Source organism: Manis javanica, chromosome 4 (assembly GCF_040802235.1).
Source record: "Manis javanica isolate MJ-LG chromosome 4, MJ_LKY, whole genome shotgun sequence".
Classification (NCBI taxonomy): Eukaryota; Metazoa; Chordata; class Mammalia; order Pholidota; family Manidae; genus Manis; species Manis javanica.
This window is the reverse complement of record NC_133159.1, coordinates 21,239,115-21,258,142: the sequence shown is the minus strand read 5'-3', so window position 1 is coordinate 21,258,142 and position 19,028 is coordinate 21,239,115. Positions and strand designations below refer to the sequence as shown.

At 37.7% G+C, this 19,028-nt stretch overlaps 1 protein-coding gene and 1 pseudogene across 10 annotated transcripts in view; both read right to left on the bottom strand.

Moving 5' to 3' along the window:
- The window catches only part of LOC108402919 (mediator of RNA polymerase II transcription subunit 18), a 184,412-nt gene that overhangs the window by 43,551 nt on the left and 121,833 nt on the right, over positions 1-19,028 (bottom strand). The window contains exon 1 of one of the 10 annotated variants that reach the window (XM_073233483.1): positions 2,513-2,798. The exons of 8 other annotated variants lie outside the window; for them this stretch is intronic. In XM_073233483.1, coding sequence (XP_073089584.1) covers positions 2,513-2,558 — 46 coding nt within the window. In that variant the 5' untranslated portion in view covers positions 2,559-2,798. Of the gene's footprint in view, positions 1-2,450; positions 2,474-2,512; positions 2,799-19,028 lie in introns of those variants that run through there. One more of the 10 variants, XM_073233487.1, reaches the window with a different exon arrangement.
- LOC140848855 (tubulin alpha-1B chain pseudogene) lies at positions 7,511-17,675 on the bottom strand (annotated as a pseudogene).

Here is a 19,028-nt window from a genome sequence, read left to right as displayed (position 1 = left end):
ACTACAAAGTATTATTTGAAAGTTTTATCTGAGCAAATCTATAGGCTTCCCCTGTGGACATATTTCACTTATGGGTAATTTAAAAAATATGAACTGTTGAGGATATTTACATATTTCCTTGAACGGATACCATAGCATTCATATACTTGATTCATTCACCAGTTGTTAAAAAGACCTTAGGGTAAAAAACTCGAGTCAGATACAGATATAACACCTCATAAACCTGCAAGAGTCCTCATGCAAAGTTCATATATTTGAAAGCCAAGGGAATCAACTAACTTAGAAAAAGGAATGTCTTATCTTAAACAAATATATAATATTTTGGATTTTTTCATTTACTATTTTAAATTCTCCAAGTAAACTTAAGGGTACAGATATGAGTTATACCTATACGGGGTCTACTACAACATTCATAGTGCCTTGAAAATAATAAGAAATGTATTCAACATACTCAATAATTTATTTCACATTACTTGGTTTCCCAAACTTAGTGCCATCAGTTTTAAAGCTCAAAACTAACTACTATACTACAAGCCTCGAACTGTACATGACTGAAGTCTTAATTTACTTTATTCATTTATCTTTCCAAAGAGTCTGGTAAGACTTTCCAGTACCTACCCATTGAAATGCTTTTTCAATATCATTAAGAAATGATTATGTTTGGTAAAGCCTTTAAAGCAATGGTAGAGCCCTTAAAGTTGTCAATGTTAAGTCTTCATGTCCTGCTCCTGATTTATTCAAGTAGAATACATCCTGAATTATAAATAATATAACAGTCTGTCCACTGAAATAGGTTATAGTCACGTATCAATTACTTAATAGGAAATAAAACTGAAAATTAAATCTAGAGAGAACATAAAAATCTTAGGTACCTGAGTGATTTCTATTTCTTTTTTATAGGTCTTTTATTAGGGCTACTTATACACATAAAAACTGATGAATTTTCTTCTCACCTTTTTTTTTAGAAATATAAAAATTATCAAACCTCACTCAGATGAAATTTTTTTAAAGTATACAGATGTTTAGATGGGCATTCTTCATAAGTATCACCACCTATCAGCAAGTTATACTTGCTTATCAAAGACCTTTCATTTCTATTTCATAAACAAATGCCTACCATTATTTAGGTCCTTATTATACTTGTTAATAAAGAACTAATCTTTGGAGTAGAAACCACAGGAGAATTTAGTGGCCCAAAAGTGAATTATCAAATTCAGGAGAGTGGTTACCTCTTGGAGCATCATTAGGGAATGTGGGCATACAGAGAGGAGGAGGATAAGATATGTATCTGCTTTTAATTTCATTTCTTGAGCTGGGTAGCAGCCACAGAGGGCCCTTTATATTTTTCTCTGTACTTTTCTCTATATATGAAATATTTCGTTAAAAAAAAAAAAAGTGAATTAGTAAACTGATACGGACCCAGCCTGGGTGATCAAGGTAAAGTGATTCAAGTCCTGACTTCAGTCCTACAAATCTGTTGCTGGATGATTCATTTTGTGATCCACGTGCCTCAGTTTCAGTAAAACATAAAAAATACTTTGTAGGGATTTCGTTTGTCAAGTTCTCAGGGGAAAACATACATTAAATCCGGAGGCATTTGAGAGTGTTACCTGTGTTCTCACACTTTTATATTTTTCTTTAAAGTGACCGACACTTCAATTCTGAAAAAAAGTAGCCCAGGCCTGGACATGTTTTTTACTTCCTAAATCAAAGAGAAGGTATAAATCTTTTTTTTAATCGTATAGTGTCAAGAAGTGATTCACAGGCTTTGCCCCACTTTGCTTGTACTTAGCAATGCTTTAATGAACATCCACTTAAAACTATTTTTCCTACCTTTCCAAAACCCCATTAGGTTGGGAAAATGAGTCTTCTGTGGCAATGGACTTCTATTTCACTTAGAAGCTCTGGGCTACACTTAAAACTATCAGCTTGGTCTCCAGCTATCTGAGACAGTAATACTTCACACGTAAAGCAGTAACTTCAGAAATGTTTATACTGAAGTGTTGCCTTATGAGAAATGGAAACACCAGCACAATGGAGACAGCCTGAGATTTATCTGGAAAATATGTAACTGAGTCTAAAAAATTAAGTCAATTCTTAAAAATGGTCCTGTTTTTAGAAGCCAACAGTTGTAGTTCTATGCCATATATACATGTATCAATTGCCTAAGTCCTGCAAAATACTAGCAAAACAACACTGAATTCTATATACGAGTTCTAGTAGCACTTACTTATCTTCTGCAAGGGCAAGAAATTACCAGATGGTTTCTTGGTAATATATATATATAAAAACCTCTAAAGGGATCAAGTAAAACAAAACTATGAGTGGTAAATTAATATAACTGAATGAAAAACAATTTAGATATTTTCATTCATTCTTCACAAAGTTATATACATCTTAAAATTATAAACATCAAAATCCTCATATTCAAAGCCCTATAAAATATTTACCTCCACCTGTAGATCTGCCTTGCCTCTGTCAAGATTTTGATTCTTTGACTTGTATTACTCACCATTTGCATCTGGATTTACCGGTCTTGAGATGTCAGCTTGTCCCATGATTATATTGTCTGATGTGTCTCACGACAACAAACTGTCCCAGACCAAAGAAAACTTTTCTTAAAAGATAAATCCACGTAAGGAGGGGACATGAGCTCCTCTCTCAGTGTCACGGACAAACATCACAAAATGGCATGAGGTCAGTTAATCTGCTGGAGTTTCTGTTCGCTGTATCCCGGCCTGGGCACTTGAGGTTCGTACCAATATGTCTTCACGCTGGCTCTCTTCACACAGGAATGCCTGTCATTCCAGAGTGTACACTGTGAAGAGCTCAAGTGCAGGAAGGGGAGGGACTGCCAACCACATTCTAGCTGCTGGGCGGCACAGCCCTAAAAGGCCACACCTACTTTTCCTGACACTGAACTTGCTTACAACTCTTCAGACTCATAGCCACAGGAGAGTCTGCTCAAGAGTTTACCAAAGAACTTGTAAATTTAATCACACAAAGAACATCAGGGTTATGTGTAGCAGGCTAATGGGAGCAGATGTCCATTCAAAGGTATGTTCGAGATACAGGCTTACCTTAAAACTAGCAGACTGTTCTCATGTTTCACAGCTGGCTCTAAAATTGTTATTTCCTACCTATGAGTGGATTATCCAAAGCAGGATAAGATCAACATATTGGGAATTAATTATACTAGGAACAAGATTGTTGGATTGAATATACGTCTTCTAAAAATAAAAAAATATTTCTCAAAATTTTGCTACTAAAATAGTAAACTTGAAAGAAACACTTGGAGGGTATTATATAATATTTCTCTTTCTGTTAAAGTTTATTAACCACCATATGTCCTTGGGGAATACAAAATTATAGGGAGTAGCCCCACATGCTGGATATAATACATGGAAAAGCACATGTAGCAACCGAAGATCCAGCTTGTCTAGTCATTTTTTTAAACTGAGAAATAACTAATTTATATATAGGCAAACACATAAACATGAAGAATACAGCTCGATGAATTTTTACTTACTTATATACCTGTGTAGGTTAACCCTAAATATTCTAAACATAAAAAAGCCACACACAATACAAATTTAACGACAGTGTTTAGCCACATACTTTGGATTACTTCACAAACAACTGAAGGCAAAATAGGGAACTCACAATTTCAAGCAATTTTACATTGGTTATTTTAATTAATCATCACCACAACTAAGCATGCATTGTGCAGAATATATTTATCGTATTATCAGATAAGAAAACTAAGACTAATGAGATCAAATCCTGTGTCTTATGTCATCATCTAGTCTGTAAGTGACAAAGCACTCACTCCTTCAGCAAATGACATCTACCAAAAACACAGATTTTTTTTTTAGTTGAAATCTAGTTCTCCCAACTGAGATAACAGAAATTTTCTCACATGAACTATCCTTTTGACTTCCCTTGGCACCTTCTTCTTTTCCCCTATTGTTTTATCCCAATGGGTTTTCTGCTTTTTTTATATAGGAAAAAAAACCCAGCCAAAGTAACAAATGAAAAAATGACAATGCTAAGGCATCAGTAAGAAAAAGAAATGTAGAATACTCAGGTGACACTAACTGTCAATATTGGTAATAGTCAGAAAAACATTATAATGTTGACCATTATTAGTACAGGAAAGAATAAAAGGAAAATACAATTAAAGAATGCTCCAATGTAAGATGTCCAGTATCTTTGAACCCTGGCACTTAAATTTATTAGCCCAGAAGTAGAACATGTGCCATAGCAATTTCTACTACTATAAAATGGGGCATCCAGTAGGTGCTCAACAGACTGTGCTATTAATCATCATCTCTATCATCTTCATAGGCACAGTATAGCATACTGCTTAAGAGGATGAGCTTTGTAGGCAACTGAAATTTTAATTCAGGTGTTAATACTAGGCAAGTTATTTCACCTTGGTTTTCTAATTTGTAAAATGGGCATAACAATATTTATCAGAACAGGGAGGTTATAAGGATTAAATGACATGAACATAAATAAAGCCCTTTGCAATGTGCCTGGCAGACGGAAAGCTCTCAATAAATGCAAGCCATAATTATCACAGATGTTATAGTAAGAAGAAAAAAAACCACGTCAAGAAAGGAAAGGCCAGGTAGGGAACACAGGCAATGGTACACAGCAAAAAACTCAGTCATTACAAAGAGATTAGTCAGAAACGGAAGAGGATGACATTTCTGTATCATGAATCCAGAGAGCAACTTGGAAGAAGCAGGCCAAGGAGGACGTCTGAACAGTCAGGGCTGGTGTACAGAAACATCAAGCAGATGGAACATCTCAGACAGAAGTAATAGCCTGAGTAAGTTTAAACCAGGCACCTTAAAAACACACACACAACACGGCCCAGAAACAGTACTGTAGAATCTAGTTTATATTGACAGGACCATATAAGAATAGAACAGATAGATTTGTGCATCCTGGTATAATTTCTGTTTACCGCCTGCCAAGTTTAAACGTTCATCTTGGCTTGGCTCACTGCTGATTCTAGGGCATTGTGAAGGCAGCAATAAAACTTTAAGATAATGAGGGGATTCTTAGTGATCATTTGGCTCAGACCAGGACTAAAACCCAACTCTCCTGTTTCCAACTCTAAGACTCCTGCTCTTGTATGAATGGTCAAGGAAATAAATATAATTTCCTAAAGATATATTCCTCTCCCAAGGAAATCAATGCTGTACAACAACAAATCTCTCACAAATGCTAACTCTGTTGCCAATGTACCAATCCAATCCATGTTTCCTGGTCAGCATGCTTCTGTGCTTCATTCTAATAATCAATATTTACTTTGTGTCAACTGGTAAGCAGATACCCAGAGAGGGGGAAGTACTGGCCCACTGATGGCTTTAAGATTTAACAATTAAAGCCTTGGGGGAAAAAAAAGGCTTGCATTCATTCTAGTTTTCCAGGCACTATATATATATGTAAAAAAATTTTAGGTATCGTTGATATACAATCTTATATTGGTTTCAAGTGTACAACACAATGGCTCACTAGTTACCCATATTATTAAATCATCACCTCCACTAGTGTGGTTACTATCTGTCAACATAGAAAGATGTTACATAATCATTGCCTATATTCTCCAACCATGCAATATATTTTAGAAATACAAAGGGAAGTCTCACATTAAACTCTGTAAGAAGTAGACAACTATCTCTTCTTAATTGTCACATAATCAGAGATATTCTCTTTTTAGAGTACTTTCCCTCCATGGCTTACTGCCTCAAAGAATGGGGGGAAAGTAACAGATTAAAATTTGTGAACCTCTTCCTATTTGATTTATGGACACAGCAAGTAAGGCCTTATAAAAATAAAGTTTAATAGCTACAGTTTAGATGTAGGCAGCATTTGAAGCCCTCTAATCAGAGCCTCATTTTATAGAGAAAGGTTTCTAATCACTGCATGTAACCAATAAAAAGCTGAGCATTCAAAACCTTTAGAAACATTTACAATTCCAAAACTTTTTGTTGGCAAGCACGTCATATCATATGCTAACACGAGAACATGCTGTATATTTCCAATAAATAGTTATAAGAGCAAACACAAGAGTATTAAATGCTTTAATTTAAATACACTTTTGCGCTTAAGTACCAATATAAATTGGATTACTTAGGAGAGTAAGCTCTCAGCTATTTTAATCACAACTCCCCCAGTTTAATTCACCGTACTACTTTCTTACTGCCCGAGATGTCTCAAGGAGGTATGCTCTACTGACAGGTTAGGAAGAAAGTTACTTTCCTCTGGGGAGGTTGACCAATAGAAATGAACAGGTCACACCATTAAATATTCAAGTAGAAGCTAATTTTCAACTTCTGGGTATATAACCAGGGGATGGAGTAGCTTCTTCTTCTTTACACCCCATGCTGTAACTAATATAGTCTAGCTGGCTTTGGCTAGTTAAGTGTAGGTAACATCCTACAACCGACCACCTGTGTCTCAAACTCCATGTGGGAACTAGAAAGCCTTGCTTGTCACTTGTAAACTCTTCATTTTCTCATCTATTTGTCCAAAATGTTCCCTTGGCCTGGAATTTCTTCCCCAGAACCATGTAGGGAACTCCTACTCATCCTTTAAGAACTGGCTTAAATGTTGCTTCCATTATTCGGGAGCCTTTCCTTGGTCGCTCAAGCAGAATTCCAATAAAGATTTACTGCTCACTGATTATGTATCCAGTGATGTGCTGATGCTAAAAACAAGAGTTTTTGCCCTTCGGGGGCTTAAGTAAGTTCAAGTAAATAAGAGCTACAGTAGAGTGCGACACCTACTTAGGTTCTATGCAAACACAGACTGGTGTGTTGGAGGCGTGTCTAGCTTTGTCCTGAGAGAACAGAGAAAGTATCTTGAAAGAAGTGACATTTGAAATCTGAGTCAGTCACAGAAGGGAAGACATGTGAGAAAAAGGTACAAGCATCGAGAGGTAGAGCTGATCATGACTGACTGTGCTGGACATCTCTCCCCAAATGCAATCATCTTCAGACTTCTAGAACAGGCTAGAAACTTCTCATGGGCAGGGACCAGATACATTTATCCTTAAATCCTCAACATTTGGCACAACTTAGAGCACAGTGGACACATAACTATCAATTAACCTTGAATACAAGGGAAGAAACAGACTCTTCAATTTTAGGCTTCCTCATAGAATCTAGTAATAAAAGGCAATTAAGGTGAAAAAGTGCTACAGATGGAGGCTAAAGGCAATGTAGAGATCATGAACTATTTTACCATCCCAAACAGTCCTGAGAATTGCTGCTGTGAGATGCTTGCTTTAGCGGGGGGGTGGGAGGGGAGGCATGTTCACGATGGTTTCCAAAAATTTACTGCTTTACAAGGAGTAACAACTTACAAGGGAGACAAATTTGTCAGGTGGATGTTTACATAAGATGTCACGTAATCACCACTGTTAGTCTCAAGATCCTCAGCAGAAAGTTTCTGTACTTCATGTGAACCAGCCTGAAGAACAGGCTGAAAGGGACAGAGGAGGTTAAAGTTAAGGCAGGGCTGCTGGTATCACCAGACTCTCTTTTCAGTTACCCCAAATAACACTGATTTCTTTCTGTGGCTGGGCGCAAAAAAACAAAACTAAACTAAATACTCCTGCTCCTATTCTATACCAAGTGCTGCAACTCTGGTTCCCTGCCTACCCCCACTTCCAGAAGGCTTGCCACTGTAAGAAAGCAGAGGCTCTGCAGTCACATACAGCTATGTAAAATTTCAATTTTCCCATTTTACTGATTAAGTGACTCTGAACAAGCTACTTATGTGTGCCTCAGTTTCCACATTTGTAAAATGGAGATAATTACTCAGAGACTTGGGAAGATTAAAAAGAGAATTCCTGAAGAGCCTGATAATTGAGATGCCTAAAATATTTAGCTCCCTCTCGTCCCATTTAGATTCTTTGTATATATGACCCCTCCATAATGTTTAAACTTAAACATGATAGTGTTTCAGGAAAAACTGGGTAGTTCTGATATGCCTTTTTGTCACACTGGCTGTATATATAGCAGGCATGAAGTAATGTTTATGTTTACAAGCCTACAACATGTTGGACTGTGTTTATGGGAGGAAGAAACTGAAATTATGCCAGCAGGACTGCCTTCAGCTCCATGGGATGAAAGACCTCAGGCTCAGAAACTGGCACTACAGAGATTTTTTTTTTTGCTTTCTCTTAAAGTTTTTTTTTGAAGACACAAAGTTCTTAAGGATGCCTGAGGGACCAGGAGATGCTTCTAGAGTTGAGGGGAGAGTTACAAGAAGTTAAACAGGAAAGTTTCAGTTAAGAAAGACAAAAGGGGTTGGGTTAAGGAGCTGGGAAGTTCCTAAGAGTACAGTAGAGTCAGTGGGAATAAGACTACATGAAAGTAAGAAATAGGTGAATGGAGTTGAGAGGATATGGAAAAAAAATAATTGAGCAAAAAGAGTCACAGGTTGTGGGGACGGGGGGAAAAAAGAGAGGTGAGAGGAGGATATAAATGACATGGGCGCAACTTTAAACCACTATGCGACAGCTACAGCAGAGTCAAACCAAAGATTTAACCAATTCAATGTTCTGTTCTAAATAACAGCTCCAAGAAATGTTTTACTATGGAAAAAAGCAGTGGCCATGGTGCATTTTTATATAACTAACCTAACTCAATACTTGCCATATAATGCAAAGTCATGTTTAATGAATTGGATTATTATTGGGAAACCACAAGCCTCACTTATTCATTCCACAAATACTTTCTGAGTACCTCTAAAGTATCAGGTATTGCTGCAGGTGTTGGGGACACAGCAGTGAATACAATGGGGAAGAAAATCCATGCCCTCTTACTAATATATTAAATGGTGATAAGAGCTGTACAGAAAAATCATTCAGGAAAGGGAAACAGGATGGACTGAGAGAGAGAGTACTAAATTTTAAGTTGTGTGAGCAGGAGAGCCTCACTGAAGATGACATATAAATAAAGACCTGAAGTAAATAACAAATTCCTCAATTAACTTCCTCTGTCAACTTCCTAGTACAGGTACACCTTGTTTTACTACACTTTGCTTTATTGTGCCTCACAGATGCTGCATTTTTTACGAATTGAATGTTTATGACAACCCTGTATTGAGTCCATCTATCAGCATATTTTCTCTACAGCATTTGCTCACTTCATCTGTGTGTTACATTTTCGTAATTCTTACAATAGTTCAACTTTCTCATCATTGTATTTGTTAGGTGATCTGTGATCTGTTTTTTTGTTCTTTTTAAGACAGAGAGTATTTTATTCACACCCATCAGAGAAATGGACAAGTTAGGTCTGTAACACACCATCATGCTTTAAAAAGCACAGGTCAGTAATTGCATATGAGTACACATGCCACATACAAAGTAAATGACCAGAACATGACTTTTCAATGTTTAAAGCAGAATAAGTTTCCCTGTAAAAGAGCACCTTTGTAACATTTTAACTTAAGTATTCCTCTCCTTCAACAGAATCCTTACCCACTTCCTCATAATCCTTCTAGGGTAGCCATGTCCTACTGGGCCTCAGAAAACTCTCCTTCTTCCATGTCCTCACCCACGTACCAGTGAACAAAGGCATGCTTGGCATATATCAGGCCAAATTCATGGTGTAGGAGAGCCCAAGCCTCTGCAGTGGCCGTGGTGCCACTCAATATGCACACAACTCACTGTACTTTGGCTACATCTCCACCAGGCACCACAATGGGAGGCTGTAATTAAAGCCAACTTTGAGGTCAGTGGGGCACCAGTCACAATGGCAACACTGACATTTTTGGGAACCACTTCACTGGTATGACAGGCAGAAGCCATGTATTTACCATAGCAAGGGTCACATTTCACCACCTGGTTGGCTGGCTCAAAGCAAGCCCTGGTGATCTCTGCTACAAAAAGCTGTTTATGGCAGCTTTCTCAGCAGAGGTGACAAGGGCATATATGGCCAGAGGGAAGCTTATGTTGGGATAAGGCCCTAGGTTGGTCTGGAATTCTGTCAGATTAGCATTCAGGGCTCCATCAAACCTGAAGGAAGCAATGATGGGGATACAGTTTGACTCATCAATCTATACAGGTTAGTATAGGTTGGGTGCTCAATATTGAGGTTTCTACAACAGATGTTATAGATGGCCTCAGTGTCTACCATGAAGGCACAATCAGAGTGCTCCAGAGTGGTGTGGTTGATGAGAATGGCATTGCAGGGCTCAACTACAGCTATGGAAACTTGGGGGGCTGGGTGGATGGACTCCTTGCCATAATCAACAGAGAGACATTCCATCAATAGGGGTGAACTCAGAACTAGTTCCCCTACCAAAGACACCCTGAAGACCTGTGCACTGGTTGGCCAATTTCCAAATTTGGTCCAAAACAAGGTCAATAATCTCTTTGCCAGTGGTGTAATGCCCATAGTTACTGGCAGCATCTTCCTTGCCTGTGAAGAACTGTTCAGGGTGGAAGAGCTGGTGGTAGGTGCCAGCATGAACTTCACCAATAACATGGATTCCAGGTCTACAGACACTGCCTTAGACATATGCTTGCCAGCTCCCTCCTCACTGAAGAAGGTGCTGAGGGAGTCATCTTCTCCCACAGTGGTGTTGTCACTTGGTATTCGGCTGGATGCTGTGTTCCAGGCAGGAGAGCTCCCAGGAGGCACCGCCAATATAGGACACTAGCCTGGCCAACATGGACAGAGATGCACTCACGCATGGTTGCTACTCTGTAGCTGTCAAGCAAATGTCAGAGAGGAAGAGGAGAGGATGCTTCTTCCAGCATGACTCTTAGGTGGTCAATGTAAGAGAACCTGCCTGTGATCTTTGATGCTACTACTGTAATTGTTCCCGGGCACCATGAACCACACCCGTGTAAGATGGTGAACTTAATTGATGAATGTTGTGTGTTGTGACTACTCCACCAACCAGGTGTTTCCCTGTCTCCCTCTCCTTAGGCCTCCCTATTCCTTAAGATATAAAATATGAAATCAGGCCAGTTTATAACCTTACAACAGTCTCTAAGTGTTCAAGTGAAAGGAATAGTCACATGCCTCTCCCTTTAAATAAAAAACTAGGTATGATTAAGCTTAGCGAGAAAGTCATGTTGAAAACCGATAGGCCAAAAACTAGACCTCTTACACCAGTTATCCAAGTTGTGAAAAGTTCTTTTCAAAGGAAAAGTTCTTGATGGAAATGAAAAGTGCTACTCCAGTGAACACAGGAATGATAAGAAAGTGAAACAGCCTTACTGCTGATACAGAGACAGTTTTAGCGGTCTGGATGGAAGATCAAAACAGCCACAACATTCCCTTAAGTCAAAGCTTAATCCAGAGCAAGCCCCCAACTCTCTCCAGTTCTGTGGAGACTGAGAGGTGATGAAGCAGTAGAAGACTGAAGCTAGGAGAGGTTGGGTCATGAGATCTGAAGAAAGAAGCTGTCTCCAAACATAAAAAAACAAGGTGAAGCAGCAAGTGCTGATGTAGAAGCTGTAGCGAGTTATCCAGATAACAGTAAAATAATTAATGAACGTAGCAACACTAAACATCAGATTTGCAGTGTAGATAAAACGGTCTTATATTGGAAGAAGCCATCTAGGACTCTCATAACTAAAGAGAAGTCAATGCCAAAGCTTCAAAGGATAGGCTGACTCTCATGCGGTGCTAATACAGCTGGTGTCTCTAGTGGAAGCCAATGCTCATTTACTGTTCCGAAAATCCTTGGGCCTTAAAAATTACGCCAAATCTACTCTGTCCATGTTCTATAAATGAAACAACAAAGCCTCAGTGACAGCACATCTGTTTACAACATAGTTTACTGAGTCTTTTAGGCCCACTGTTGAGACCACTGCTTGGAAAAAAAGATTCTTTTCAAAATATCACTACTCATTGGCAATGCATCTGGTCACCCGAGAGCACGGAGAGAGATGGGCAATGAAATTAACGTTGTTTTCCTGCCTGATAACACATCTATTCTGCAGCCTGTGGATAAAAGGGTGATTCTGACTTACAAGTCTTAGTATTTAAAAAAGACATTTCATAAGGCTAAGGCTATAGTTGCCATAGATAGTGATTTCCTCTGATAGTTCTGGGCAAAGTAAATTGAAAACCTCCTGGAAAGAATTTGCCATTCTAAATGCCATTAAGAACATCTGTGATTACAGAAAGAAGTCAAAGTATCAATATTAACAGTTATTTGGAAGAAACTGACTCCAACCCTTATGGATGACTTTGAGGGGTTTGACTTCAGCGGAGGAAGTCGCTGTAGATGTGGTGGAAATAGCAAGAGAACTAGAACTGGAAGTGGACTGAAGATGTGGCTGAACTGCTGTGATCTCATGATAAAACTGCACTGGATGAGGAGCTGCTTCTTACAGATGTGCAAAGAAAGTGGTCTCTAGGGACGGAGTCTTCTCCTGGTGAATATGATGTCAGGATTGTTGAAATGACATCACAGGATTTAGAATATTACATAAACTTGGTGATAAAGCAGTGGTTGAGAGGCTTGACTTTAATTTGAAAAGACATTCTACTATGGGTAAAATGCTACCAAACAGCATCACATGCTACAGACAAACTGTTCATGAAAGAGTCAATCAATTCACTAAGTTTCATTGCTGTCTTATTTTAAGAAATGGCCTCAGCCACCCCAACCTTCAGCAACCACCACCTTCATCAGTCAGCAGCCGTCAACACGGAGACAAGACCCTCCACCAGCAAACAGATTACAACTTGCTGAAAGCTCAGATTACGGTCAGCATTTTTTAGCAATAAAGTGTTTCTATTTTATGAATTTTCTGGATTTGTCCATAAGCAAACTTTATTGAAAAACTGACACCAAAATAGGAGATCACTGTTTTAGACCTTAAAATTATTATATTTTCTTAGTAGATTAACTAGAATTATTGAACTGATAAAGCTTTCTATGATATAACACAAATTCAGGAAATTGTGTGGACTATTAGTGTTGCATTTCATTCGCAGAATGCCCTTCTGTGAGTGTAGCCTTCCCTCCTGTTTGCTGGCACAACACTGTTGACAATCCATACACAGAACCACCACCCAAGCATGGCTGAAAATCCCAGTAATCTTGCAGAAACTTGGAAACTTTACATCCATAAAATAAAAATTTGGACTCTGAATCAGCCATTTCTGTGTTTTTTCTTTTCCCCTATCTAGGGATGTAGTAAATCCCTAGCCAAAGGCATGTTGATCCTTTCATAAGCCCAGCCTATCCTGATCTCTAAGGCAACACCCCTAGCAAGCACATGTGATTGGACAAGTGGCACCAACTTCCAGCATCCATAATGTTTAAATAAGTCATGTATATGTATTTTTAGACATACGCTTTCACACACTTAATAGACTACACTATAAATACAACTTTTTTTTTGCACTAGGAAGTAAACAAATTCATTTGACTCACTTTATTGTGATCTACGCTTTATTCAAGTGGTCTGGAACTGAACCTGCACTATCTTTGAGGGATGCCTGTGATATAGTTCCTCCAGTCCTAACAGAAGCAAAATAAAAAGTGACACTTCCAAAGATACTAAATATAAAAACTACACTAAAGTATTTTCATGACTGGTCACTGAAATAATGGTTAACAAATGTGCTGCTCAGTTCTCAAATGTCTAAAGATGAGGTGTCCAATACTGTGGTCACTGGCTACATATGATTATTAAGATCTGTATTAACATTTAATATGTTTATATTAAGTACAATCTGTAATTCAGCTTCTCAATTGTACTAGCCACATTTCAGGTGCTCAGTGGCCACACATGGATACCGCACTGTGTAATGCAGATATAGAACATTTCTATCACTGCAGAAAGTTCTATTGGACATGCTGAACCTGAAGGATTTTCAAAACACACTCAGAAGTCTTCCAGTAAAAACAAAATTGAGTTATTCCAAAGCACTAAGTCCATGTTTCATCAGCATGTGGTGTCAACCTTCACGGCACCAACTACTAAAGGCAGTATATATATTCTGAAGGAACCTTGACAATTAAAAAGTTTTTTTATATAGTACAAACTGATGAATTATTTATACTTTCTTTAGCAACTGAATTACTACTTCTTTTTCTAGTAACACTCAAAGTCTTTAACTAGCAATAATAATTAAAAGCCTAAGGAAGAAGAATAGTTTTATTTCAATTTAAAGATCTATTGAGTGAAATAAGCCAGGCAGAGAAAGGCAAGCACCAAATGATTTCCCTCATTTGTGGAGTATAACAACGAAGCAAAACTGAAGGAACAAAATAGCAGCAGACTCACAGACTCCAAGAAGGAACTAGTGGTTACCAAAGGGTGGGGGAGGGTGGGTCGGGAGGGAGGGAGAAGGGGACTGAGGGGCATTATGTTTAGTACACATGGTGTGGGGGATTATGGGGAAAACAGTGTAGCACAGAGAAGGCACATAGTGAATCTGTGGCATCTTGCTGCACTGATGGACAGTTGACTGCACTGGGGTATGGGTGGGGACTTGATAGTATGGGCAAATGTAGTAACCACATTGTTTTTTCATGTCAAACCTTCGTAAGAGTGTGTACCAATAATACCTTAATAAAAAATTTTTTAAAAAATCTACTGAGAATTACATCCATTTAATATTCTTCCTACTCCAAAGAGTACTTTTCATGAGCTAAAGCTAGATTTTATGAGTTACAGTGAAAGTGACTGAGGAGTCGTAATCTTAAAAACCACAATATTCATAAAAACGAAGTCGCAACTGACCAGAATTAAGGAACCAGAAGGTATCAATGATGTGTAGAAACTAGTCAGAAATCAAGGAGCTGCCTGTAAAGGGTTTTGAAATATGTTAAATGTTCCCGAGTAGAGTGGCATTCATTGCTGGTGACTCAGAGAGATTAATTATTAGCCACTGCCACTTCTTCCCTTCCTTCTCTCTCTTTCCTAATTCAATTTGACTCATCTGGCGCTCAATTTTATATAAGTGAGTGAGGATGAAAATCTAAATTACCAACATATCCAGTGGGAATACAGTAAATGTCTGATAATAGCTATAACATTGGTAAGTCATAAAAAGAATTCTAACATGGAATCTTCTTAAACGCTTTTTTCTTTTCTGGTACATGTGTGGGAGACTATGCCTCCATATTCTACTAAATAAAAATTCTGAGTAATGATCAGTGGTTACACTACGGAGTCAACAGTAACTCCTGCAGAAGAACCAAAAAGGGTAATACAAAATGGTGTTTCTATTGAAACCTGCTCCAGTTGGTGACTCAAATGCACTTTATTATTTGTTTTCCATGTATGAAATATCCATCTCTTTTATGCCATTCCCTTCCCTCAAAACCCTCAAACTTCACAACCACAGAATCTAGGAGATGAAACACAGAGAGGGGAATAAAGGTCACGTATGTCATTTCTAAATTCACAAAGGAGTTTGGATTGCACATCCCCTTCTTTCTAATGGTTAAAAAAAGGTAACATGGAATACATTAGGAAACAACCTAGTGAGGTCAGAGAAAACATGGACAGCCGTGCCTTTGCTCACCTGTTTATACTGAAGCAAATAGCTCAATCCTAGTTTAACCTTCCTAAAGAGCTTATGTTCATTAGTGCTACGGAGACTGTAAAAATGTAGTCAACAATAAAACCTTTCAAGATGCAAACCTGATTATTGATTTTTCAGCCTAAAAATAATTATTTTTATTGAAGAGGCCCTAAATTAAACAGGATCTAATTAACTATTAAACACTGTAGCCATATTCATCTTGTTCCCAGGCCTAGGCACCAAGAGTCTTCAGAATATGACCTATCGTAAAATCTAAGGAAGAGCTGACAACCAGTTTGTCATGTTGACTTGTAGTGAATGAAAAGGAAAAAGATAAAGGGCTGAAATGATTCTTCTGGGATTTAGTCACTTGGGGCAAAAAGTCTTCCAAATCTTATAAACTTAAATTTATAAATCTTCCTGGTATGACAAAATCTGTTTGTGGAACACAACTTTCAAATTTGATGCCTTCCTATGTGAGCTTAGGGCAATAATAATTTCTTTCTTAGCTTCCTCTGGTTTTGTCCCTTTCTAATCTATTCTCAACAGTGGGCCACAGTGATTTTTAAACACACATTTAATAGTGTTCTTTGCAGCTTACAAAAAATCCTTCAAGACCTGACCTACCTTTCTATTTAGCCTCTTCTCTCACCACTCTCCCGTACCTGTTCTTTAGTCCTAGGACTAGTCTTCAGTCCTATTGAACCACTTGGGGTTCCTAAATTATGACATATTCTCCCAGGTCTGTCTATATATGCATTTGCTATTGTAGTTCTCTGGAAAGTCTTCTCCCTCCCCACATTCTCTAATCTAACTAAGTCCTACTCCTTCAAAATTCAGTTTATGTGTCACTTCCTCTAGGAAGCCTTCTTTAAACATCAGGCACCCATCTTCTGTGCTCCCAAGTCACCTTGAATATACCTCTCTCTACATATGGGGTACATAGCAGTTTCATTTTAATTATCTGCTTACTTATCTATCTTTCCTACATTCTTGGAAAATAGAAATTGTCTTTATATCCTCAGCAAATAACACACTGCTCAGCATGTAGTAGGAATTCAATTAATAATTGAAAAAAATGGAGGAAAGCAAAGGGAGATTAGGATCTTTCACTAGTTGAGCCTATAGGTGTCTCTATCAGTTTATGGAGTATTTATATTGGGAAAAGTGCCAGGTCTGTTGGTAATGAACATATAATAAATTACTGAACAATATCATTACAAAAAGGAAAGAAAAACAGAGGCATAATTGAGATTATCTTGCAAGCTATGGATTACATGTTATTACAAATTCACTTCTGTAGATGCTTACAGGAACACTGTCCTTTAAATAGAGTTGCTTTTAGAAATATAAACAAACTGACTAAAAAAAATAGCCTTGCTTTTCTTCTATTTTCTGAGAGAAACACAAAAACTAGCAGTGCCAACAATTTTTAATCACTCAAAGCTGATTTCTGGTCTCTGCTGTTTCTTCCCCTCACTCCTGTTTCCTGGTTTGTGATTATTTCACATAATTAAGTTTTCACCAAAAAAACATAACGTAAATAAAATACAACTAAATTCAAAATAATCTATTCTGTTGCATATGAACATCTCTAACAAAAGATATTGTGAAAAAGTAATCTTAGAAAAAACAAACTAAGTTCAATCTCCTTTCATTCCTTATCCCCATTCTCTATGAATAGTAACCACTAACATTAACTGAACATGTGATATAATGCCACGGACTACTGTGCTTTACATGTATTAAATTCTTATAACAAATATAAAACAAGGATAACATTTATCATTCCACTTAATAGATGAAGAAACTCACACAATGGTGAACTTGTCCAAGGAGTTCAAAGCTAATAAATGGCAAAGCTAGGGTTCATATCTAAGTAATCTGGATGTGAATCTCTTCCATTACTAACTAATATACTGCACATTGAATCCACATAATACTTCCTAGATGTTTAAAAAATGACACATATTTTATTAAGGTATCATTGGTATACACTCTTATGAAGGTTTCGCATGAAAAACATTGTGGTTACTACATTAACCCATATTACACACCCCATTGCAGTCACTGTCCATCAGTGTAGTAAGATGCCAGAGTCACTACTTGTCTTCCCTGTGCTACACTCTCTTCCCCATGACCCCCCTACACCATGTGTACTAATCATAATACCCCTCAATCCCCCTTTCCCTCCCTGCCCACTCATCCTCCCACACCCCTCCTCTTTGGTAACTGCTAGTCCCTTCTTGGAGTCTGTGAGTCTGCTGCTGTTTTGTTCCTTCAGTTGTGCTTCGTTGTTACACTCCACAAATGAGGGAAATCATTTGTTACTTGAAGGACATATATTTTTAAGCTAGGAAGTACTACTTTAACAAAAGTAAAATTCAGGCATAGAACAGTTATGCCAACATGACAATGTTAAATTAAGAAAGAAAGACATTTATTTTCTTAGCTCTTCCCTGATATTTCCAGTAAGACTGACCACCAACAAGAATGATGCTTCTTATGTCAAAATCTATTTTAAAAGGAATGTCTTAGAAAATAAAGGTATAAAATCAAAAAAAGTTTGCTCTTTAGGACAGACATTTCTACTCCTCCCTCTCAAACTAAATCTACAACAAAAATATTCCAGCCCCAGTGTCTCATGAGAAATTCAAATAATTGAAGCACAGGATCACAATACCTTTAACCAACATTTACATTTCTGGGGGCACCATTATTAGCAATGTAAAAGTATGTTTCATCATCATGTATGTCTATTTATACTCTTCAAGGTAGCTAAGAAGCCTCTATTTTTCCTATTTCCACATGTTCACCAAATTCTCCTGTTAGATACAAAGAGAACAAAACAAAAAACTCTCCTTAAAGAAATCACTGCTAGACTGTTCTGGCAGTCTACAGATACAGAAAAGCAAATATGTATCTGTATAAGCAGGTTTTGCTTTTATAGTTTCCTAAGTGCAAGTCATGCTGAATAACATGGCATGAAACTCCAGTAACACCATTATTTTTATCTGAATAAAAACACTCATTCATTCTACCCTGCATTAACAGTTCTTAATCTCTGAAAGCTGAAACTATACCTTACTTATTTTTTTTCCTTCATGGCAGTAGGGCAGTGTGCCAACAAATATTTACTGAATGAAGTAATGAATCAGACAGCCAATTATCTATCCATCCACCTTTTCACCTTTTGGATGGGGTTAGAGTATGTAGTTGAGTATGACAAGCACACACCTTTAGTATTACACCAAGCTCCTCATTTTAGCAAGAATGTCTTCTCTTTGGTGCCACTTGTTTCTCTTACTACTTAAGACGTAATTCTTAAGGGTTCTTGCTATTCAAGCTCAATTGATTAATGAGCTCCAATCTTAAGAGTGAAAGACTGACCTCTAGGGGGGAAAATGAACAAAGTACTCCAGTATTTATGTTCCCTACGGAGATAATAGAAGAAAACCAGAAGACCTAAATTAATCAAAGGAAACTTAAATATGGAAT